At 41.4% G+C, this 22,376-nt stretch overlaps 5 protein-coding genes across 9 annotated transcripts; 3 read left to right on the plus strand and 2 right to left on the minus strand.

The window, feature by feature from the left end:
- Nucleotides 1–4,006: 4,006 nt before the first annotated feature.
- prkab1b (protein kinase, AMP-activated, beta 1 non-catalytic subunit, b) lies at nucleotides 4,007–7,893 on the plus strand. 4 transcript variants are annotated; one of them, XM_030105073.1, is made up of 8 exons: nucleotides 4,007–4,061; nucleotides 5,714–5,861; nucleotides 6,165–6,334; nucleotides 6,420–6,513; nucleotides 6,592–6,706; nucleotides 6,794–6,927; nucleotides 7,025–7,093; nucleotides 7,259–7,893. In XM_030105073.1, the coding sequence occupies exons 2-8, from the start codon at nucleotides 5,715–5,717 to the stop codon at nucleotides 7,334–7,336; spliced, it is 807 nt and encodes a 268-aa protein (XP_029960933.1). In that variant the 5' UTR covers nucleotides 4,007–4,061; nucleotide 5,714; the 3' UTR covers nucleotides 7,337–7,893. The 4 variants fall into 4 exon arrangements, with proteins under 4 accessions (XP_029960933.1, XP_029960932.1, XP_029960930.1 ...); XM_030105072.1 differs by having other exon boundaries at nucleotides 4,028–4,061; nucleotides 5,695–5,861; XM_030105070.1 differs by lacking the exon at nucleotides 4,007–4,061 and adding an exon at nucleotides 4,104–5,499 and having other exon boundaries at nucleotides 5,695–5,861.
- Nucleotides 7,894–7,922: 29 nt separating this feature from the next.
- Nucleotides 7,923–9,597, minus strand: pla2g1b (phospholipase A2, group IB (pancreas)). The gene is made up of 4 exons (XM_030104142.1): nucleotides 9,553–9,597; nucleotides 9,238–9,394; nucleotides 9,023–9,150; nucleotides 7,923–8,047 (listed from the first exon to the last, which is right to left on the minus strand). Exons 1-4 carry the CDS (start codon nucleotides 9,587–9,589, stop codon nucleotides 7,923–7,925), a joined length of 447 nt encoding a protein of 148 aa, XP_029960002.1. The 5' UTR covers nucleotides 9,590–9,597.
- A 2,465-nt stretch (nucleotides 9,598–12,062) lies between these two features.
- LOC115398355 (hepatic lectin-like) lies at nucleotides 12,063–15,904 on the minus strand. Its single transcript, XM_030105074.1, has 8 exons — nucleotides 13,800–15,904; nucleotides 13,356–13,436; nucleotides 13,163–13,255; nucleotides 12,999–13,085; nucleotides 12,884–12,925; nucleotides 12,665–12,804; nucleotides 12,416–12,531; nucleotides 12,063–12,315 (listed from the first exon to the last, which is right to left on the minus strand). Exons 2-8 carry the CDS (start codon nucleotides 13,432–13,434, stop codon nucleotides 12,162–12,164), a joined length of 711 nt encoding a protein of 236 aa, XP_029960934.1. The 5' UTR covers nucleotides 13,435–13,436; nucleotides 13,800–15,904; the 3' UTR covers nucleotides 12,063–12,161.
- On the plus strand, nucleotides 15,881–17,649 carry cox6a1 (cytochrome c oxidase subunit 6A1). The gene is made up of 3 exons (XM_030105075.1): nucleotides 15,881–16,009; nucleotides 17,092–17,234; nucleotides 17,335–17,649. The coding sequence occupies exons 1-3, from the start codon at nucleotides 15,895–15,897 to the stop codon at nucleotides 17,422–17,424; spliced, it is 348 nt and encodes a 115-aa protein (XP_029960935.1). The 5' UTR covers nucleotides 15,881–15,894; the 3' UTR covers nucleotides 17,425–17,649.
- Nucleotides 17,650–19,097: 1,448 nt separating this feature from the next.
- On the plus strand, nucleotides 19,098–22,051 carry LOC115398336 (uncharacterized). Of its 2 annotated transcripts, none has more exons than XM_030105043.1 (7): nucleotides 19,098–19,218; nucleotides 19,293–19,467; nucleotides 19,552–19,622; nucleotides 20,209–20,379; nucleotides 20,468–20,571; nucleotides 20,660–20,731; nucleotides 20,807–22,051. In XM_030105043.1, the coding sequence occupies exons 1-7, from the start codon at nucleotides 19,203–19,205 to the stop codon at nucleotides 20,948–20,950; spliced, it is 753 nt and encodes a 250-aa protein (XP_029960903.1). In that variant the 5' UTR covers nucleotides 19,098–19,202; the 3' UTR covers nucleotides 20,951–22,051. The 2 variants fall into 2 exon arrangements, with proteins under 2 accessions (XP_029960903.1, XP_029960904.1); XM_030105044.1 differs by having other exon boundaries at nucleotides 20,471–20,571.
- Nucleotides 22,052–22,376: the final 325 nt, after the last annotated feature.

The following is a 22,376-nucleotide window of genomic DNA, read 5'->3' on the forward strand; positions in this document are numbered from 1 at the left end:
ACATCTAAAACCACTGCAGCAAAAATAAAAAAGAAGCTTCAATCATAAACACTGATAGATTAAATCTCTTCAGAATTACTTGTTAAAGGAAGACGGTGTTCAGAGTTATCTGCACAACATTTACAGAGTTAATTTTATTTAGTCACAACCTGCCATTTTTACATTTGTTTTACGCAAATTCTTTTCACTATTTTCTTTTGTGCTGCTGAAAAACCTGACAGGAAAACCATGCAGGTTTTTGTGTTTGTGCTAAGCTAACAGCTGATGAATCCTTCCCAATAAACTGTTTTAAAACGCCCCAGTTTTCTCTCGTTTTTATTTATTTTTTTACCCACAAAAGGGACTTCAGGACAAGTTTTTCTTTCACATATTTAAAAATCAAAAGTGAAATACCGGGGTTAGCCGTCTGCCGGTTGTGTGTTTAATGTACTTTTGTTTACTTGTGTGTTTAAGAATAATCAGCTGAGCCACAGCTGCATAGAAATAACATTATTTTATTTCTCACATAGGTAGAATATTTTCTGACTTTATAGGCATGAGATGGTGCATTTGTGAGTGATGTGTTCTATATGATAACATCTTAACTTCACTGACAGGGTGTTTAGGCTCCTTCCTTCCTTCCTTCCTTCCTCTGGGGGTCACCAGCGATGCTCCAGATGTTCTTCCTGACACGACCTGAGCAGGTGTTGGTTGACGGGCCTCGACTCTCAGCGTGACCCCCTGACCTCCAGACCGCCACTGTCCTGCATCTTAACGTCAATATAAAACGACAAAAAAAAAGCCATATCCTACAAGCCAACAAGGAATTAATAAGACAGTTAGCAATTAAAAAAGAGAGTAATGATTTCATATTTTACCAAACATAAAACATATCCTAACAGAGCATCTAAAACTTTGACAGAAAGCAGTACATCTATACAGCTTTACTGCTTGGAATCATCATGACTCCAAAATGACACACATTGTTTTCTAATAATGGATGGATGGATGGATGGATGGATGGACGGATGGATGATACACAATGTGCTTCACATAGAGAGGCCATGTTACTAATTATGAGTAATAAATGAGATCAAGTTACAGATCGCTGCATTAAATACATGATGAATTGTCATATATGTGGACCAGTGCACCGTAACTGGGTAATAGAAGCAGCCGGTCCCCTCGATGGCGGCGCCCTCGTGTCGCCCTCGTGTCTCTGATCTGGATGATTCCTCTCCTCCATCATCGCTGCTCGGCTGGTTCTCCTCCCCGGCTTCCTCCCCCGGCCTCCGGCCGTCTCGGTGCCGGTGCCTCGCCTCCCTGCTCTCACCCTCCCAGGCGACACGACGGGCAGACATGAACACCGGGGCGTCGCTTGATGGAGAACAGGGACACTCAGGACAATCTATCCCATGATCCCCTGCTCTCACCTGGTATGGCATGAATTTTGCTTCTTTTCTCATGGAGGCACACGCCAAATGCCCAGATGTACAGCAAAGAAACAGAAAAACTCATTTTTTTCCTTTTGAATGGCACCTAAAGTGCTTTCATTGGTATGTTTTCTCGTGCAGATGCTCCGTGTTTTTATTTTCATTCATGGCTGCAAAACTGATTGGCTCCCTGGGAGATGATAATTGTACTTGAGCTTGAACGTCTGATTAAAATGTGCTTAATAAAAGCTTGTTGTCGCGCCGTCACCCATGAAACTAATGGGCCACATGTGGATCACAGCCTGCCGGTTTGTGCCAAACCTCATCTATAGTCTATATATGTGTCCTATCTGAGCTTCACACTGAGAAAATCCCGGTTTGTTCATGCTGCTCCTGAGAGTAATTATCTGCCAAGAAGGCACAAGTGTGAGGATCCGATGAGAGCGACACGTTGAGATCTGTCTGGAGTTCTGTCGAGTCAGTGTGAGCAGCTGCTGCATTGTGGTTGAGAAACACACACACACAGCCGAGCGTTGTCTCTCGCCGGTGGCGCCGCTGGCTGCAGTACAAATATGAATTAGAGATAACAAAGAAGGCAGGTGCAGAAGCATGTGCACGGTGTGCACAATAGGAGCCTGGAAGTAGTTTCAGTGATAAACGTCAGCAGATATTGGAGCAGAGGAGTCCTTTATCAGCAGTCCATCGCTGTGCAAACAGAGAAGCACACAGTGGCACACATTCACATCACCGAGCTTTTTAAAGATGCCAATTAACCTCTAAATTGTTTATTTTGGAGCGCGAGAGAACAAACAACACAGAGAAAGACCGTCATGTCCAGCCAACTTTCAAACCAGCGACCTTCTTACTAAGCATCAATCCATCACTGCACAGCCTCAGTCAGTCTACTTTCCAGTCATCCTGCAAGCCAGAAGAAGCTATGAGCGGGACGTGATGGAGGGCTGTGCGCCAGGGGATCATTTGTTTAAAAGAAGAAGAAGAAGAAGAGGGATTTCACTGGTGTGTTTTTCCTCCTCAGCGGGCAGCGTGACCTCCTGCAGGTGAAGAAGCATAGAGAGAGATCAATGTTACAAGAAGAAACAGGGCGCTGCTTGATTTCTGTCTTCACCAGCTCTGGAGGTTTTGTAATAACTAGAAAAGTGTTGGACTGAAGCATTTTAAGTATAATAATAATAATAATAATGCAGAAATGGTTCTCAAGTAGAACTCCTCTGAACTCCTCAGATGAATAAGTTTCTCACAAAATCTGAATGTCATTGTTAAATATCACCAATTATTATTGAAAACAATATTGTCACTCCTGAATATCATACTGCTGTACTTTACATATTCTGGGCTAAGCAAATAAAACTGACCAAAACCTACAAACATGATATAACAAAGTCCTCGTACAGAAACACATTTGGTTAGGAAATGTTTCTATCTTAGCTTTGAGCGTGTGTCAGTCAGGCAATGATTCAATCCATGTTTATATTGTTGAAGCAAAAAAGCAATTCTTGGTAACACTTTACTTGAAGCACCCGGTATAACACATTATAAGTAGTTATAAACACTCATAAATGATCATGATGCTTTATAACACACTATACAGCATAGGGTTAGGATTAGGTCCTGATGTTATAAAGCATTTTGATCATTTATGAGTGTTTATAACTATAGTTATACAATACTATAATGTACTTATAATGTGTTATACAGGGGTGCTTCAAGTAAAGTGTTACCCAATTATTTTCAGGATAAACATCGTGCGATGTTTTGAATAAATTTCCTGACATTTTCTCCACCTGCCACCTGTCATAAATCTTTACAGCCCTGGAGCGACAGTCTGGAGGACCAGGTCTTCTTACATGTGATATTTACCTGTGATGTTGGACACTAAGTACAAAGAAAAAAAAAAAGGTCACTAACATTTCAAGCTTCTGCAAAGAAAACCCGCTGAACCATGTTAATGTTATTTGATTTCTCTGAGGTCACTTCCTGCAAAATACTGACCATGTATCAAGAGGCTTATCTTGAGAGCTCTAAATGAGAAGAAAATGTTGATTCAATTATTTATACACGTTTTTAATGGCCTGTCTCGAGTGTGCCATCTGGTTATTTTGCAGATAATCCAAAAACAACCCAGTCTCATGAACAGTGGTGATGCATGAGTGACGAGGAGATCTTATGGTTTTTACTGCACAGCTTAACATGAGGACCACTAATTTTCATGTCTGATAAATCTTTAATAAATGTGGAAATCAACCGGTCGTGACTATTTTGTTATTTGAAGTCCATCCAATCGGTTGATTCAGGAGCGGGGTGGAGATACAACACATGGAATGCTTTTAATTTGTAAAACTTATAATGAGTCATGGTCACATCTGCTTACGCAGTTGGTTGCAGTTTAAAATAGCGATCGGATGTTGGTATCCATTAACAAGAAAGCCGTCGGTTCCTCTGAAATACTGCCTTAATGTTCCACTGACTCCATGCAAAAACAGCCGGGAAATCACTGAAACGGGATAGTCGTGAGAATCTCAGAAATCTGCTGAGTGGCAGGAATTCACGCATGCTTGACTCACAGGCAACATACAGCAGAAACTCAGAGAGGAAGAGCAAATAGGGAACAGTGGGACTACTTTCACTCCGGTATGTTCCTTTTTTCATTCAAACATATCATTAAGATTCTCCTGCTGGCATTATGTTTCCAGAGTCTGGAAGCTTTAGCAGCGGCCTCTGTCTGAGACGCTGAAACGTCTTTAAAGAGCGAAGTCCAGGTTTGTCTTATCTGGTGGGGGGAGAGACCTGCGTGTCTAAAAGACACGTACAGTTCGTACGTCTTGTTTCAAACAGGAGAAACAAAGCAGCAGTCTGATGTGGATTACTGCCTTAATACTACGTCTATTAATATTCATACTTTTCTTTTAAATTTTGCTCATGATTCCATCTTTGCAATTTAAAAAAATATATATTTTTGCTTAAGAATTAGAATTGATAGTTTTCACATAATATGTAAAAATATATTTTATATCCATACATCTACTCATGTAAATAATGGAAGTCGGAAAACTGAACTTTATTTTAAAGTTACTTCTCACTCCTTTTATTATGTGTAGTCAAGTGTAATAGGAAGGGCTGAATAGAGGTAAGAGGTAATATTCCTAAGAAGAGCAATACATCATTTTCTTTATTTCTCTTTCTTTCTTTCCGGAGAGTTCAAAGAAAAAGACAAAAAGAAAAGAAAACAAAAAAGATGATTCCATGATCTGGAAAAAAAAACAAAAAAAACAAAAAAAACAAAAGAAACATTTTTGTCTGGAATTAACCAAGAAAAACAGATAAAGTTTCATGGAAAACTTCTCACTGTGGTAATTTATCAACAAAATGCATAAAACCGGAGGACCAATGCTGGGATACTGAGCGCCCGCATGGTGGGCCGTGAACTGTATGTTGAAAACAGCGAGTTTTTTGGTAAGCTTGGGAAGTAAGTCTGATCTTTTTGTGTGTGAATTATTGCTTCCTGTTTTGATTCTTAAAGATTAAACAAGTTCTCCTCCTCCGACGTCTATCTCTGCACGTTTTGACTATTTTTTATAATTTGTGCAGGAATGATTTTTAAGTCCTGACATTTTAAATTAAAAACAAAAAGTGGTTACAGTCAGCCTTTGGAAAGCAGCAGGTTGCAGATAAGGTCAGCAAATGGTTAAAGTGCGGGGAGGCGGAAGAGGTGTGTTTCTGCTCTCTGGCTTCCACCGGATGGCGAAATGAGCCAAACAACACGGACCGCGATAAAGTAGCAGGAAAACAACGAGCGGAGTCACGGCGGGACGGAAAAACACGCGAAAAACACAAAGTGCGTGTCTGCCGTCAACACGAGCGTCCGCGCGCGCACATCGGAGTTTTACTTAATTTTTTTTTCTCGAGGCAAAACTTTTTCTTTTCTCTTGTCCGACACGGAAACAACAACCAAGAGAGGAAACTCAACAAAACTCTTCCTCCGACCTGAGAACTCAACAGATGCGCGTCCATCCGAGCACGCTCCTGTCCTGAGACTCGCGCCGCTCGCGCGTCATTTCACCGGGTTTAGGTGCGTTTTGGGATTTTTTTTTTTTTTTTTTTTTTTTTTTACTTCTTCTGCGGAGGAGGCTCTTCTGTTGGTCCAGGAGCCATTAACACGCTCCAGACACATGTGGGTTAACTGTGTGTGTGTGTGTGTGTGTGTGTGTGTGTGTGTGTGTGTGTGTGTGTGTGTGTGTGTGTGTGCGCGCGCGCGTGTCTGCAGAGCTTGCTGCCAGCAGCAGGATGGGGAACAGCAGCAGTGACCGGTCCAGCGGGGGACAGGGGGACAGGTCCTACCGGGATGGACAGCAGGGGGGGAAGGAGGCTCGACCCGACATCATGATGGACAGCACGGAGGACGGAGACATTTTCAGCAGGGAAGACCCAAAGGTACAGCAGGACAGTACAGCAGATGATGTAATTTCATTACGTTTTTAGATTGGTTACACCTTGAAACTGTCCATCAGTTTTAATTTCAATCCAATTTCAAAGCAGCTTTATTTATACATTTCTGTCAGTTCTCTGCACTTTGACAAGCCAGTGAAGAGGCTTTTTACATAACCTTAAAGGCTTGTGGTTTTCATATTTTGTAGCATTTTATTTGATTTACTGGTTGATAATTTTTGAAGAAGTTATCATAATAGACAGAAAACATGTGAACATAATGACAGGCCTGATTATTTTGCTTCCTAGACTCCTCAGGGAATGCAGGAGTTTCTTGCCTGGCAGCAGGACCTGGACAGCGACAGCAAAAGCCCAACGCAGGCCAGACCCACGGTGTTCAGATGGGCGGGAGCCGCCAAAGAAGTCTTCGTCTCTGGCTCTTTCAACAACTGGGCCACAAAGATCCCGCTCAACAGGAGGTGGTTTGTCTGGATCAGAGGGTCTTTAAGGCTTGTAGCATGTGCTTGAGTTAAAACGTGACTTGTGGCTGTTTGTGGAACCCAGTCAGAAAAACTTTGTGGCGATTGTGGACCTGCCCGAGGGGGAGCACCAGTACAAGTTCTGCGTGGACGGTCAGTGGATCCTGGATCCGACTGGGGTGAGCTGAGGCTGAATCTTAGCGGAAGTCCATCCTCGCCGCTGCGTTCTTAATTTTCCGTTTCTGCTTCCCTCGCAGGCCGTGGTGACGTCTAAAACTGGAACAGTCAATAATGTCATCCAAGTGAAACAAACGGATTTTGAAGTGTTCGACGCTCTCAGGATCGACTCGGAGGACTCGGCAGACATCTCAGGTGACGCATGATTGTCTTTAGTTTTGAAGGAGGTGCTCTGAAATAATCTGAAATCTGACTTAACTCAATTAAATTCATTCTTTCCAGACTTGTCCAGTTCTCCCCCCGGTCCCTACCAGCAGGATGGGTACACGGTCAAAGCTGAGGACAAGTTCAAACATCCTCCTATTTTACCGCCACACCTGCTGCAAGTGCTGCTCAACAAGGACACGGGCATCTCCGTAAGTCCTCAATCCATCCCGCTTAGCGCTTAGAGACTGTGAAAACTGCCACTTTAGGGGCTAATTTTTTGTCAAATTCTCCTTGTTTCTCCACCAGTGCGACCCGACGCTTCTCCCAGAGCCGAACCATGTGATGCTGAATCACCTGTACGCCCTCTCCATCAAGGTAACCGATACACATGCTGCTGTTCATCTCAACGGGTTAAACATGCAGCTTTCTCATCAGTCTTTATCCTCATTAATGATAAATTCTGCTTGAACACCGTAAACTTCTTCTCTGAATTCTACCTGGCTCTGAAAGCTCTTTTTGTGTTTTCTTTCTGTGTTTTAGGACGGAGTGATGGTTCTCAGTGCAACACACCGATACAAAAAGAAGTATGTGACCACTCTCCTCTACAAGCCCATATAACTCCGAGAGCCGGGATTCAGACTCCACTCATGTTTTGATGTACACAGCTGCTATTTCGATTTTTTTTTTTTTATATTCAAACTGGACCCGAATGATTTTTTTTTTTTTTATAGTTCAATCACCAAAGTTTTTTTTTTTGTCTTTTCACTATTAGATTTACATTTTGTTGCACAATGTTAACATGTAGATGAATGAAGCTTCACCCACAGCTACCATCTCGTTGCAACAATCAAGATTTTTCTGTTTTTATGTTTATTCAAAGACTGTTTGCTACAGTTTTGCAAGAGATTTAGTCAAGAGACCAAACTCCAAAGTCAGAGACTTTTTTTGTGAATATGATAGGAAGTGGTGCTGTATAGCTGTAACCTTTGTTACCTGAGTCTGTACATGAGCAAACACACACACAAGGACACTGAGATGTTGAAATTCAGCTGGAAAAGAACTCTCTGACAATGTCATCTTTACTTCTTCTTTGTAGACAGATTGGTTTGTACTCATGAAGCCTCTTTTCACACCAGACTTTTGAGAAATTAAAAGTTTTTTTTAATCAAATCTGACATCAATCCCATGTTGTGTGTTTCCTGGCTCATTTGGCGCAGTGCACACTGGAATCCAGGTATTTGTAGTCGTCGTTGTACGGTTTGCCGTTGAAGCAGTATGCTGCCACCCGGTCGCACTCGCACGAGGCCGCCTGACACGGATCGTTGGAAGCTGCGGAGAAACAGCCGAGTCAGCAAATGGATGGGTAGCTGCTGGACAACAACGAGACGTTACACACTCTGAAAATGCAGTGGAAACAGTCTGAGTGTGTGTTTAAAATGCCAGTCAGAGTATTTACTGTCATGTGGAAAACTGTAATACATACATGGCTGTTTAAATGCTGTAATTATGAGCACAGGGGCAAACACACCACCTTGTTCAATGCATGTCTTTACTGTGAAGCTAAAATTTGATTTTCACTGACGGCTGTGTTTCACCTTTAGGCTTTGTTTTTTGGGCAAGTGACCTTAATTAGGACAATAGCATAGCACTTGATGCTATTTAACAGATTTTTTTTTTTTAATCTAAATGTTTCATTATGGAAACTTTTCAGATCCATAAAATGCTTTTGAGCACTATTTTCTCATGCGTAAATGCTGCACAGTGGCATTCCCTAATGAAAGTACAGTATGTTGTATAAATTCCATTTACAAGGTGAAACCAAAACAATTAAAGTTGGCTGATTTTCATGGAAGCGACATCTACTCATCTGTAATTCTAATATAAAGCTACTGAAATGAGTAGTTTTTCCTGTGGGAGTTGTCGAGGCGGAGACGAGACGAGTTGACAGCTGTCATGCGGACATTCCAACAACAGTCAGCTCTCACTCACCCCCTTTTAACCCCGATACGTCAGTGCACCACACCTCTACACACCCCCAACAACCCCACCCATGTGAGGTCTTCTCCCACAGTGGACACCGCGTGTCTTATTTTACTGCAATGTAATTGGTGATATTATTGTTCCTATGTGAGCAAAACTGAAATAATTTAGTATTTTTTTCCAACATTTTGTTCAATTCGTCAAAGTTTTAGTTGGTTATTTTACATAGGGTTAAGATCAGACAATACCGGACAAGTAATTATTGCACCTGTACGAATGATACCAACCTTTAATGACCTAAATGTCTGGATGCCCCAGTCTTACCTGCGCAGGTCACGCGTTTATTAGAGCAGGTGAAGTCGTATTGGATGATATGTGGGATGTCAGTGAAACCAGAGCATCCTGAAATCTTTCCGACTGATCCGTAACAGTTATCATGAACTTGACAGCACCTGAAAGAGAAAGTCATCATGTGTGACGTTCCTGGGGTATTTACTACGACAGCGACAGGATGAAATGAGGAATTGACCTCTCCTCACCTGTCTAAGTCATCTTTAGGCGTTCCCTGTCCCCCTAAGCCACAATAGCAGCCATACTCGTTGTATTTCAGCGGGTTGACGCCAGGCTGGACGCAGGTGATCATGCTCCCAAAGTGCCACACGGCTTTGGGCAGCAGTGCGCCACTGGCCACACAAGCTGGTGGAGACATTAACACACACACACACACACACACACACACACACACAGGGCATAAACAAACACACCAGTGAGAGAAAACAGAGTTTCACCAAAGTGAATGGAGGCTTTGGCGTTACGTCCTGCTGTAAAGAGGTGAAGCAGTTTTCCGGTCGTACCTGTGAGAAGCACCAGCAGAGGGGCGGTCAGATTCATGGTTAGTGTCTGAAGAGCATGAGATTTGGCTCGGCTGGCGCTTATAAGGCAGGAGTGGCCAGAGAATTCAGAGACAGGCCTGACACGAGGGGGTGTGAGCTTTAAATACAGCGTGCCAACATGCACTTCTTCAGTGAGAGCGGCACACAGAACCAAACCAACAGTGTACCGACGCCAAGATCCTGTTTTCTGTTGATGTCATTTCAACTTTAATGAAAGCTGTAGCTGCTTTAGAGATTCAGATATGTTCAAAACAGTAGCTGTACTTCTACATACAATCCCAGATTTACCTTCAGAAGTACATTGTCAATCCAATAAGTGTACATTTATAGTACATAAATCAATTTTAGCATTTTGTTAAAAACTGTGCTTACTGAGGAGCTGTGCAGTGGTGCAGTGGTTAGGTCTCTCTCGGGCACAGTGCAGGTGTCTTGGATTCATGCTGGTTTCCTCCCACAGTCCAGTGTGCAAGAGATTCACGAGAAAATGAAAATAAATGTTTATTACCACGGTTTCACTGAACCATTTGAACCTATTCCATGTTTTCTTTTGGTGCAAAACAAAAGATTTACAGATTTCCTCTCGATCCCTGAGGAACCTCCACACTGTCCTTCGTCTGCCACTTCGCACTCCTACGATGTTGCATTTTCCCAGAACTGCTTTCCATCTCACAGCTGTGTAAATAACTAACATTTGCAACAGTTCTCACGACTTTCCAGAGTAAACTCAGGTTTGGTCAACACCATTTGAAACAAAACTACACTTTGATTAAATATAAGAAGCAACAAGAAAACACACAGATGAAGAAGTTGAATATGCATTGCTAATTATGATATGCTTTAGTTTTTTATTTCAATTGAATACAGGAAGTAAAATGGTTCTAGAAATTAAGAACTTGGTTGTTTAAAGAAAATAACTTTGTGTTAGCATCTATAATCTTCCACAAATAACTGTTCATGTGCACAACTGTAAAAACCTGTGGTGCTGGCTTTGGGTCTCCAGTGATGAGATGGACAGCGTCACACTGAGAGGTGCTTTTAACAGTTTGACCCTCTAATTATTCCAAATAAAAAGGTCAAATCAGATTCTAAAATAGAGTTAATTCCTGCAGGACAGTTTTAAGCCAAATTTGAACATCATCGTCTTTGTTAAAGCAGAATTTAGAATAAAGCTGTTGTACTAGATTACATTATTTTGGAGTATTGTAATGTATTGCTACAGTTACCAGGCTGTGGCACCTACAAACAGTGAAAAGAACATAAGAAAACAAACAAATCTAAGATACAGAGTTATGTTTCCAAATGTATTATTGAGAGACCAGCAGCACATGAACCACCTGACAAGCCTCAACTTCACTCTGCTGTCTGCAGAGAGCAGAAACACACAAAGCTTACTCTGTAATAAATACTTTGCTGACAGTATCTGAACTGATTTGGTACATTTACAAACACAAAAAGTCTAATTCTCACAAGCAAGGCCTCCTTTTCTTGAAGTCAATGCAAGTAAGAACAGCAGGTCCTCATCCAATATGGCCTCCTTGATAGATCAGCTTTAATAGGAAGCCAATGAAAAGTATATTTATCTGCAGAATGTCTCTGTGTCCATTTATATATGTGTAAAAACACAAAGCCCTTGTTTTTGGTTTTTTTTTTTTTTTTTTTTTTCTTAAGTTTTTTGCATTATTAAATACAGTCCAACCAAAATATACAGAGTTTGAGTTAACATCCGGACCATTAAACTGAAAAATAGGAATGTACCTTTTTATGTAACAAAGCCCTTGTTTTTCATGAGTATTGTGAGACACAAAGATATTTTTGCTTCATTAAAAAAAAGCTATGTTTGCAAAAAATCTCTCCGTAGTTTACATTATGAGACTGTAAACCCAATAATGAAGTTGTAGCCATCTTCATCTTCATAGCATCTGTGTTGTTGTTGAGATCTGAGACTCGGTGTTCTATACTTCAGGTGATACACGCTTTTTGTTTTTAATAACACACCACTTTTGCAATCTAACCCTGAGTCTGGCTGATATATCAGGAGTCTGGGCCTAAAATTAGCTGCTAAACTAACACTATCTAAAATAAACACCGCTTTGAACATGTGAGTAAGTTGCCTCTCCGTTACAAGTTTTACATGTTTGCTTGCCAGCTCACAATCTTTCCAATTAAAAGATAGCATTGCTGTTATCTTCAGTGAAATCCCTTGCTGAGTTTGATAAACTTGGATCCTTATGAAATATTATTGGATTATTGTGAAAATTAATTGATCCATGACACAATTTTAAACAACCAGTTTTTGCATTTTTGAACAAGGAAGGAAATGTCAAGTCTTCGCAAGTGAAAAAGTCCAAGTCTGAAGTCATCAAATTTAAGACTCCAGTTTGAACCTGAGTCCAAATAAAAAGAGTCCACAACTCTGCTGAAGAGACATCAGTTAAACTTATGACTTTATTGTGCAAGAAAACTTTGCAGGCATTCAGTGTGAGCAAGTTTCAGTGCTTTTTCTTTCATGACAAACTGTAATCTGTCACATTGATGAGAGAGAACTCCATCCCAGAGAGGTCCGCTGTCTCTCATGCTCGGGCTTCACAGATGTACCTATACGACAGGTTGCAATCAGCATCGTTCCACAGCTTGCGTTTGCGAACGTTAGAGCCATGAAGCTGTCCGCAGTCCTCTCCGTTCTCTCTGTAGTCCCAGTCGTCAGGCTGACCTTCATCCCAGAAGCTGAACACAGACACAGGAAACAGGAGAGCTCGTGAATGTCCCTGAAAACGTCTCTTCCTTGAGCTTCTGTTGCCGTGTGTCTTCACACAGGATGTCCTACGTTTCGGTAGAGCTGAAGTCCGTCCCATCCACCCAGCTCCAGTGTCCTTCATTGTGTCGCTCCACAAGTCCGATCCAGTAGTTGAACCTGATTTCAACAATTTTTGAGATGTAGTCCTAAAAAAGAACAATCAGTCAATATGTTCAGCTATTTCCCAGCCATTCATGTCAGGACTTTGACATACGGACAGGGTGAGGGGACTGCTCGAACCACAAACAAATGGATGCATAAGAAATGTGAAAACCTCACCAGTTCATCCATATCATTCACAACCAGCAGGTGCCCTCCCTCTTCCTTGCACAGCTGCTCTGCTCTGCTCCATTTAACTTCAGACCTTGACAGCAGATAGCAGCTTCTCTGGAAAGACGACCATCCGTTCCTACACGCTCCTGGTTTGGTGATTTAAGAAAAACAAACTGAAACATCAAATATTTACAGCTCTCTAAATCACAGAATAAAAGTTTTTACCTCTATCTGGGGCAATTTCATCCACTAACACCTCCTGCACGGCTGTTAGAGTAGAAAACAGAGAAAATGAGATGGATGTTTGATGTATCATTACATTTGGTCGATTTGCTCTAACCTGCACTGGCTGATGAAACTGCTCCTCCGTGGCTGATTCTCTCCATGTGATGTCTGATGTTAGCGATATCCTTGTTTAACTGGGAGACTTGAACACGAGCAAATGGTCAGACGGCAGTCTGCTAATTAGACACCAGTAAGCGTGACTTTCCTTTGAATACATACATCTTATCCCGACGACCATCAGCAGGATGAGCAGCAGCAGCACCAAGATGCCATACAGGACATAAATCACTGTCTTCTTCATGCCTGTGAACACTGACGGACAATTCTGTCATGCATGATGTCCGACAGTAAACAAATACAGTATAAATAAAAAAATATATACAAACACTTCAGCTGTCGTCTCTGACATTACCTGTGTGAGTAGTGACGTTCTGCTCTGCAAAATTAGACTCGCTCTCAGATGATCCAAACTGGCGATACTGAGTGTCCATAACTGGAAGGAATCAACTTGTTGTGAAGGGATTTTTTTCCCTTGAAACTATTATTGCCATAGCTTGATATTATCTGCATTCATACTGGTATAATTAACTTTTTTTCTTTCTTTTTTTTTTAAGTTTTGGGTGGTAATCAATATTTTCAGTCCAAAGACTAATTCAAAATGAAGCGTGAGATAAGAGGGTACCTAAATCCCTGTGGCTCTTTCTAGTCCAAATATGTTAACTATTAACAGTTCAATAAATACACTTCTGCCATTATGTTCTGTCTGATATAAAAGCATCTTCAGACATATATATTACAAATGTGATGCATGAGTCATGTTAAGAATATAGCTTCCGTTCTAAAATGCATCTCTTACCTCGATCAGCTGGGGTATCTCTGATTCTCTATGGTTGGACTCTGACCATGCAATGCCAGTAAGTCCACCCCTTTAAAGACAAACACTTGAAAAAAACATATGAATAGACGAGGTTATGTTTATTGTAGCGTCAATAATTTTCCTTTTGGGATGTATTCTGGAGACACATTTTATGTGATATCAGGAGTGGGAGTGAGAAAAAAAAAAAAGTTCTGATTTGATATTAGTGTAAATGTGTGTTTTCCCAACATTTGTTTCATATCATAATAAGTATGACAAACTTTAATGTGGTTTAACATTTTCTGCATCTCAGACTCACCTCACCAACATTCAGCTGGGACATTATCTGAAAGGAAACGAAACCTGAACATATATAAATATTACATAATGGAGTCACTCAGTTTATCACAAAGTAACTGGAATGTAGGACGATGGTGATCATTTTTGAGCAGTTTTTGCAAATACACCCATTTCAAATGATATGCTATCTATAATTCCTACTGGCACTTGGTTGTTGTCTGATTTTAAAACAGTTTTATAGGTTTTAAACTCACTAATTACATTATATTGTGGTTAACCCTCTATGGGGTGGCTTTTTATTTTAGAAGGTAAAAAATATTGCACATTGCTGACTGAGAGATTTTGGGTTCCTAATAAGACATCAATTACAAAAGTTGCCCCCCCCTCCCATCATCACCTGAAAATCAACAACACTAAGACAAAAAAAAAAGACAGAAAGAAAATCTGCTTCCAGCCATCTATAATAATTTGTAAGAATTAAAGGATTTATGAGCAAATGGCTAACATAATGTTCAGTTGTGTTTGGTTCCCAGGATGCTTTGCTACGAGCTGGTTAGCATCATCAGCCACTTTGGTGACATAAATGAAGGTAAACTACTGACACGTGGCAGACACACGGGGGCAACTTCCCAAAAGAAATCACAAATTAGACACCTTACTGGAGTTTCAGGTGGAAAGGCATCCTCGTTGCATTATTGTTTCAGAACATTTTTGTGATTACATGGCAGCATTTTAAAAACTGGAAAAGCACGAATATAATGTCTGGTCACCATGAGGGGTCGTCAACCCATGATCCTGCCCTCAAACTGTAAGGATCAGGGAAAATACATGTCTGATACCTCAGTTTCCTAACATGCTGCTCCTGAGCTTCCACCGATAAAGTTTGAACATAATCCGACATTTGAAGGGATTTCAGGGCAGAGTTGTTCGCTTTGCTTCTTGACTGCTGGAGCAGTTTCATGTGACTTGTTACGTCATGCTTGTAACCACCTGAAAATGAACAATCTGAAAAATTCAGATGCTTCAATGCTGGAATCTAGTCTTATCTTCAGGTACAATGTCACAAACATGGTTTGACGACACTTGACTCTGCTCTCCAGAAGATGAGGAACACACGAGATGCACTTCCAGACAAGAGTGGAGCAGTTCCAACTAGACTGCTGTTCACTGTTAAATCACTTTATTTATTTTAGAATTCAAAATTAAACATCCACAGAATGAGCCATGCTGTGTCCTGTGTCTGTCCACTGTCCCACTGTCAGTGCTGATATTTTTCCACATGTCAATTTTCTGTTGAGCCATGTGGCACGGAAAGGCCTTGACTGAAAAATGAGTGTCCTTCACTGACTGATCTCGTTTCTTATTTAAAAAATAGTGAGGTTTGGTCATTGGCCACCAGTTCCACCTGTTGTACTTTTATGATCATTTCTGTTCATTGTGCGAGGTAAGGATTACAATTTATATTAATGAATGTTTCTCAACCTTTTCTCAGCTGTTTCTCAGCCTCACTGCCGAAGAGCAGTCCATCTTTGGCAGTCCATCAATTTTAATATAATAATAATATAATAATAGAATCCTTATGGCTTATTAAATTAATTCTGAGTCGAAATGCTATTCTATTCTATTCTATTCTATTCTATTCTATTCTATTCTATTCTATTCTATTCTATTCTATTCACTTCATTAAATCTCAGTTCACAGTCGGGCCGCGTGAGGGCGCTGTCGTGCTGTACGTCCTACGTCTACGTCACGTCTCAACGTGAGTTTTTTTTTTTTTCTTCCGGCGTCTCTGTGTATGTCAGAAAGGAAAATGGCGGCTCTCGGACGCATCTCGAATCTGTTGCTGAGGTCTTCTCTGAACCAGACCCGCCGCCAGCTGTCCGCCACCGCAGAGCATGGCGAGCAGTCAGGTGAGAGGAAGAAGTCGCCACACTTCACGGATTCTCTTCCATCCAGTCGTCTTTTCATTCCAACTCGTTTCGGCAGTGACCTTGCTGCGCTGCCGCTAGCTGCTGTTAGCATTAGCATTAGCTTCTCCTCCTTGAGGGGACAGCTCGCAGAGTCTGAACCAAATCAAGGCTTTCTAGACATTTATTCGATTTAGCCTCTCTGTAAAATACAGAGACATTCGCCGTCTTAAAGTTAGACTATGAGTTGATTTTGGACTGAGAGTTAAGGAGCTGTCAGTGCCATGTATGTGTCCTGTGTGCTCAAAGGGCAACAACAGTCACTTCAGGTCATCAGGTTTGTTCTGTTTCCAAGTAAGATCTCGTGTTTTACAGAAATATAAGCTGTAAGGACAACTTTTAAAGTGTATTAGACGAGCTTAGCATGTGAGTAAAATGACATTTTTGACAGAGTGCTACAAACTTGAAGTGGAAATATGAAGTGATTGAAATGATGAGCTCCTCTGTCCACAGACCAAAATGCTCTGTATATAAGTATTTAGTGTGTGTGGATATATATCATATTTCTCACTGTGAAGTTAAATTAAGTGAGTGTGTATGCAACCATATTTACATTTCAAGATCAACATATAGTGCACAAAGTGGCATTCAATAATGAATGTTAATGTTGAATATGACTCTCAATAATGGTTTTTAATTGATGCAAGGCCTTTTAATGAAATCTCTTTATTTGTACGTACTTGACATAGAACATTATCACTATCTCAAATAAGAACGCAATCTTTGGTTGTCAAATGATCCATTCACTGCTTGTTATTGACGGCGATGTCGGGCCACTTGTATGGGCCATTGTCTTCAAAATGGTCTCGCCTGTATTCCTGTACTCTTTCATTTGAAGTTTCATTCATTCATGGATGTGTTCCAACAACAAAAACTTTTTTCTTTTTTTTTCTAACATCTTCACATCTCTATTATGAACGGGAGAATGAAGAAAATCTTATATTTTTTGCCCCCAAAGCATTTTTTTTTTGTTTGTTTTTCTTTTTTAAGAGGGAATATTGACATTTGTGGTCTCTCATTTCCAGCCAGGTTATGGAAGATCCTCACTTTCACTGTGGCTCTGCCCGGTGTAGCGGTGTGCATGTTGAACATGTACTTGAAGGAGCAGCAACACAGCCACGAGCAGCCAGAGTTCATCCCTTACTCCCACCTCCGCATTCGCTCCAAGGTCTGACTTCAATAAATCACACAAATCTGACTACCTTTTCAAAGCAACAGTTTTCCCATTGGTTTTTTTTTTTATGACTTACTGTGTTTCATTTCCGCAGCGTTTCCCCTGGGGAGATGGAGTCAAATCCCTTTTCCACAACCCTCACGTGAACGCCCTCCCAGACGGCTACGAGGGCCACGATGAATAAACGCCACAGACCTCATCATACCCGTCACAGGGACCAGGCTGTCATCCGTTCCAGCCTCCATCTGTTACTGGACCACACTCCAACTCACAGTTTACCTATTTCAGTTCTATTTTGTTTACCTCAGTGCTCGGACCACAGCGGCACCCGAAACAACAGTTCCTTCTTTCTGGACCACGAAACAAAATGTCTGCTTAAAGTGAATTAACATAAATAAAAGTTACTCTTATTACCTCCTTTTGGGTTTAATTCATTTCCCTGCATTTATTGTGATACTGTCCACATTTTCATTTTTTGGTGACTCTTTATGGGTTTTGGAGTTTCATTAAGTTAATGATGTCAAGGTTGTTGACAGGAGAACCTGTCAGGACAAACCTTGAATGTGTAAAGTGTTCATTGATAGATCTGAACCATTGCATGAAGTACACCACACTGCTCTTAACTACTGTGAAAAATGTACACAGGTGGTTTGATTGCTGTTTCAGCAACGGTAAGGTTGTTATTGCTTCAGGCGTGACTGTGTATTACCAAGAGCTTTCATATATTTTAAATGAGTACTTTGCTGGCTACAGTTTCTCAGGTTCAGCAACTGATATCTGAGATGAAATTTTACTCTAGAGCATGTTCTGAAAATAAAATGCAATTCTTATTGTTGCTCACTGCACTTCACACAAAATCTAATATCAGAATTTGATTAATCTTTGCAAAAAAGCTGTTTCATGGAAATTGGATACTATGTATGATACAGTCACAATGGACACATTTTTCGTGCAAAAATGTTGATTTCTATGTCGAATTTGTGGATATTTACGATGCAAATAACTTGATTGTGATCCTGACTTAAGTGATCTTTCATAGCTAAAAGATTGTAGTTACTCAGGAATAGTTCATATCAGGATAATGACTTTATATGCTGATTGGATATTTTGGTACAGGAGGTGTATTTAGTGATTCAGACAAGATGTTTCTTTTTGGCTTGCTTTAAAGATTTCCACAAAAAAGTGAGGTGCAAGAACAAGTTAAATCAGAAAAAAAAAATTCCTCTTGAAATTAATGGTTAAAATATTGAAAGAAGATTTTCCCTCCATCTGCAATAGCGGTGAAACGCTGCCTTGCTTAAAGCCCGGCTGTGTGCATGTGTTCCCTCCCAGATTAAGAAGGGTGGCTGCAGGAGTCTGCAGGGGCTGTCTGGACCCGGAGAGCAGCTGTCCTGCATGTTTCAGCCCAGCCACCCTCAAACGCACCTCAATCTCAAGAGTTCCATTGAAAAACTGAAATAATTAAGGAGAATTCAGAGAAACACTCCAGTTATTACTACCAGTGCAGATATATTCTGCATCTCTTTTTAATCTGAGTCATCTGTTAATTCTCCCCCATCCTGTGAAGCACTGTGCCAGTAATCTGTATTTTTTTTTTGGCGCAGATGTTTATTGTCCTGGGATCAGACCCGCACGTGACTCTTTGTTGCAGACTCCTCCTCTTTCACGCGAACGCGCTTTAAGCCGAATTAGAAAATCCTGGGTTAACAAAGCTCGCTGATTTCCAGCTTCATTTGAAGGGCTATTTTCCTCAAGTTTCCGTCGCTCGGGTGGTGGCTGGTCGTTTGAGGCGTGCTGCAGCTGACGGTCGCGTCCTTCGCGCTCGGTTTTGGTGGGTTTTCGCGGCCGCGGGGGTTTCGATTTGATTACTAAATCTAGCATTGAAACATCTCGGATCAGTGCGCGCCGCCGCGCCGCCACCAAGGGAAGAGCAGCCGAGCACGGAAACACCGATCGTCACAAATGAACCCAGACAGAGGTGAGGAGACCCTGGAACTTCCAACTTCTGCTGAAGCGCCACACAAACACACACTCACTGTACCTTCTGAATAGATTTCCAGGCGATGAGGAAGCATGAGAGGGCCCATTTCTTCAGCTCCAAAGAGCAGGACCTCATTCTGAGACTGTATGAAGAAGAGAGAGAGATATTAACAGCTAAGTCCAACACCACCAGCGCCTCCAAACTGAGGGAGGAAGCCTGGCAGAGGATCGCTGACAGGATCAATGAGTGAGAAGCTTTATTTCCATTCAAGCGCCTGAATGAAGATTGACATTTTGTGTCATCTGAATTTTATATTTTGTGGATTTACAGAGTGTCTGACAGTGGCTACAAGAGGACATGGCAGCAGGTGAAAGTCAAACACAAGAACATCATGCAAACAGGTACAGTGGTGAAAACAAAAGGTGCAAATATTTGTTTTAGTTTTAAGATGTCAACGCCCTCTTGAATTTAATTGGTCAAACCGCTACAGTAGGTGAGTTGTCATTTAATTCATTTATGTCAAAAGACTAAGTGTAATTTATTTAAAAATGTGTTATTATTCTGAAATAACAAAAGGTGATTAAAATATTATGTGGATATTAAATCGTATTTCTTTATATTTTGAAAAACATGATACACTGTAATGTTGATATTTAAAACGAGTAGGTTTTACATGAATGAATTAACATGTTGACAACATCTTAAAAACAAGAGGGCTCCGTGACCTCTCATGAACCTTTGGCAGTGGTGGTGGGGGTCGGGCCCCCAGGTTGGGAGTCACTATCATAGAATCTGGCTTCATAGAAGCAATAGACTCGAAGCTCCTCGATATGGTGTGCAAATTCAGAGTTCATCTTCATTAAAAAGGGACTCATCATTACAAAATGTAATAATGTAATTCACACAGTGTTTTTAACTTTTTATTGAGATTGTTCAAGGTGTGATGGTGGAAATATGGGTCACTTCTGGAATCGGTTCCCTTTGCAGCGAAAAGGAGACGGGCTGAGATGATGAGAAATATGTCTGAGTCAGCGACGCCGTCCCTGACCTCCGCTGAGGAGGACATGCTGCTCCACGAGGACAAGCTGAGGCTGGATATCCTCCCAGTGGCTCCCGGCATTGATCAGATCAGCGGCTCCGACAACTCATTCATGGATGGTAGGGGTCCTTTCTCATCTCCCTCTTTTACAAAGTGGATTGGCTGAGACAGACAGTCGCCTCACGGCTTCTGTTCATGCCGGCCCAGCAGCGCCGGGCCATCCCGTCCTCTTCCTGCCTCCCGTAACGAAGACCGAACCAGAGAGCCTGAGCAGCGACGAGACCGACGTCAGCGAAACCAACTTTGAAATTGTAAGTGTTTCCACACGTGAATGTTCTGAAGCGTTCTCCTTTCGCTGCCTCATGCACGTGGTGTGGGTTTTTTTTTTTTTTTTTGTAGGACATGAGCAACAGCGGCTTCCAGGAGAAGCCGGACTCAGCACGTCCTGCAGCTGGTGGCAAAAGTGCAGCGGTAAGATGTGCTTATCAGCGTTTCAGTAAGAATAAGAACAGTAACAGCACCTGTGTGGTTGAATTTTCCTTATAGAAACACACGGAAGACGTGCGTGAACTTTACTGCTCCTACCTCAAGAAGGAGATGGAGAACCGGGACCAGGAGATGGCCTACAGAGCTCTGAAGATGAGAAAAGTGGAGAAAGAAATCCTACTGCTTGATAAGCAGCTGATGTGACGTACCAACATTAACTTCATCTTTAGAAACCGTCAGTCGTCTCCATCGCTTCATCCCGCCCCGATGGCGACGGTGTGAAAGCAGACTCACCTGAACAGTTCAGCCGGCCATCACAGGACAGACACGCTCCGCTCTGCGAACCTCAGAGCGGAGCAGACACTGGGGAGTTTCTCACTGTGAAGCATTTTGATAAACACTACATGCAGAACATGTTACAAGCTAAAAGGATTGGTTTTTTTTTAGGGTGGTTTGTTTCAGTCACATGCTCTGTCAGGCAGCAGTGTTTCCTGTCATCCTTCCGGTTGATTTTAGAACCATGTGGTGCCATCCACGTCTCGGGTTGACAGCACTGCGTCAGGAAGCAGGATGTGAGCTATCAAAGCAATCGGCAGGTTGCGGCTGTACCCAGAGCGCTGCATTAGTTGTCCAAAATGTATTTCAATCTCCACAATCAGTGGATTGAATAATCCAGTGATTGTTGGGCATTTCTAAATCTGATATTTATTTTCTTTTTTTTTATTACCTGCATTGATCCCATTCTCTACTGGTAGAAGTTATCAGCTCCAGAATGGTCCTGATGATAATTTAACAAAAAAAAAAAAAACTATTAGATGAAATTTTATTTAACTTTTTAAGTCAGCGCCCTCAAGGAAATTAAGCTGGATATACAGAAACGGATGGAATTAGAACCTCACCCTCTCATCAAGGTAAGTAATGAGTAAACTTTTATAACACAATGAAACTAAAACAATGATTTGGATCCGATGTAAAAGAAGTGTTTACATATGAAGAAGTCCAGTAATCATCCTGATACAGTGTCTGTTTGGGTTTTGTTGATGTGAAACTCAAATGATCAAATCCCTGCTGTGGTTTGATTATTGTGGAGACAAAACAAATGAGAAGAATTGTGGACATTTATATTTAGGTCAGTTTTCAATTATTATTTGGTTGGTAAAAATGATCAAACACCTCTTCCCGCCTCTGCTCCTGCTTTGACTTCTTTTCAGGTTTTAAAGAATGAAATGCTTACTCAGATAGCATTCAGATATTTTACACCGTTTCCTTTGCATTTAAAGGTGCTGTAGGCAGGATTTTGCTAGTCAATGCTAATTTTTCTGTGTTTTCTTTGGATTAAATGTTAGAGTATCCATTGATAATCCTTTAGGAGTGTAGTATAACTGCACTACTGCGAGGGCGCAGTGTTTCCATCTGTCTCTGTTCTGAGCTGAAAAGGAATCTCGACAGCTCCAGGTATCTTTGACCAATCAGAAGAGCCCCTGAGGCTCTAACCGTGATTGGTCGAGTGGCGTTCGTTGCACGTTCTTGTGGGAGGGGCTTAACTTGCGTAAGGGCGCGATGTCAGAGAAAACAGGACAGGATTGGCTGTGCTGGGTTTCAAATTGCCATCTTAGACGGGTCAAATCGC

The sequence above is a fragment of the Salarias fasciatus genome, chromosome 12 (genome assembly GCF_902148845.1).
Source record: "Salarias fasciatus chromosome 12, fSalaFa1.1, whole genome shotgun sequence".
NCBI lineage: Eukaryota > Metazoa > Chordata > Actinopteri > Blenniiformes > Blenniidae > Salarias > Salarias fasciatus.

Bases quoted from the DNA above. Each gene is read 5' to 3' on its own strand.
- LOC115398336 (XM_030105043.1), top strand. The intron at 20,380-20,467 runs GTAGGGGTCCTT...ATGCCGGCCCAG, and splicing joins CGACAACTCATTCATGGATG to CAGCGCCGGGCCATCCCGTC. The intron at 20,572-20,659 runs GTAAGTGTTTCC...TTTTTTTTGTAG, and splicing joins GCGAAACCAACTTTGAAATT to GACATGAGCAACAGCGGCTT.
- prkab1b (XM_030105073.1), top strand. From the start codon at position 5,715: ATGGGGAACAGCAGCAGTGACCGGTCCAGCGGGGGACAGGGGGACAGG. The intron at 5,862-6,164 runs GTACAGCAGGAC...TTTGCTTCCTAG, and splicing joins TCAGCAGGGAAGACCCAAAG to ACTCCTCAGGGAATGCAGGA. The intron at 6,707-6,793 runs GTGACGCATGAT...CATTCTTTCCAG, and splicing joins GGACTCGGCAGACATCTCAG to ACTTGTCCAGTTCTCCCCCC.
- LOC115398355 (XM_030105074.1), bottom strand. From the start codon at position 13,434: ATGGACACTCAGTATCGCCAGTTTGGATCATCTGAGAGCGAGTCTAAT. The intron at 12,926-12,998 runs GTTAGAGCAAAT...CTACTCTAACAG, and splicing joins AGTTTCATCAGCCAGTGCAG to CCGTGCAGGAGGTGTTAGTG. The intron at 12,805-12,883 runs GTAAAAACTTTT...TCACCAAACCAG, and splicing joins TGAAATTGCCCCAGATAGAG to GAGCGTGTAGGAACGGATGG.
- cox6a1 (XM_030105075.1), top strand. From the start codon at position 15,895: ATGTCAGAAAGGAAAATGGCGGCTCTCGGACGCATCTCGAATCTGTTG. The intron at 16,010-17,091 runs GTGAGAGGAAGA...TCTCATTTCCAG, and splicing joins AGAGCATGGCGAGCAGTCAG to CCAGGTTATGGAAGATCCTC. The intron at 17,235-17,334 runs GTCTGACTTCAA...TCATTTCCGCAG, and splicing joins ACCTCCGCATTCGCTCCAAG to CGTTTCCCCTGGGGAGATGG.
- pla2g1b (XM_030104142.1), bottom strand. From the start codon at position 9,589: ATGAATCTGACCGCCCCTCTGCTGGTGCTTCTCACAG. The intron at 9,395-9,552 runs GTACGACCGGAA...TGTCTCCACCAG, and splicing joins TCTGCTGGTGCTTCTCACAG to CTTGTGTGGCCAGTGGCGCA. The intron at 8,048-9,022 runs GTAAGACTGGGG...GTTTCTCCGCAG, and splicing joins TAAACGCGTGACCTGCGCAG to CTTCCAACGATCCGTGTCAG.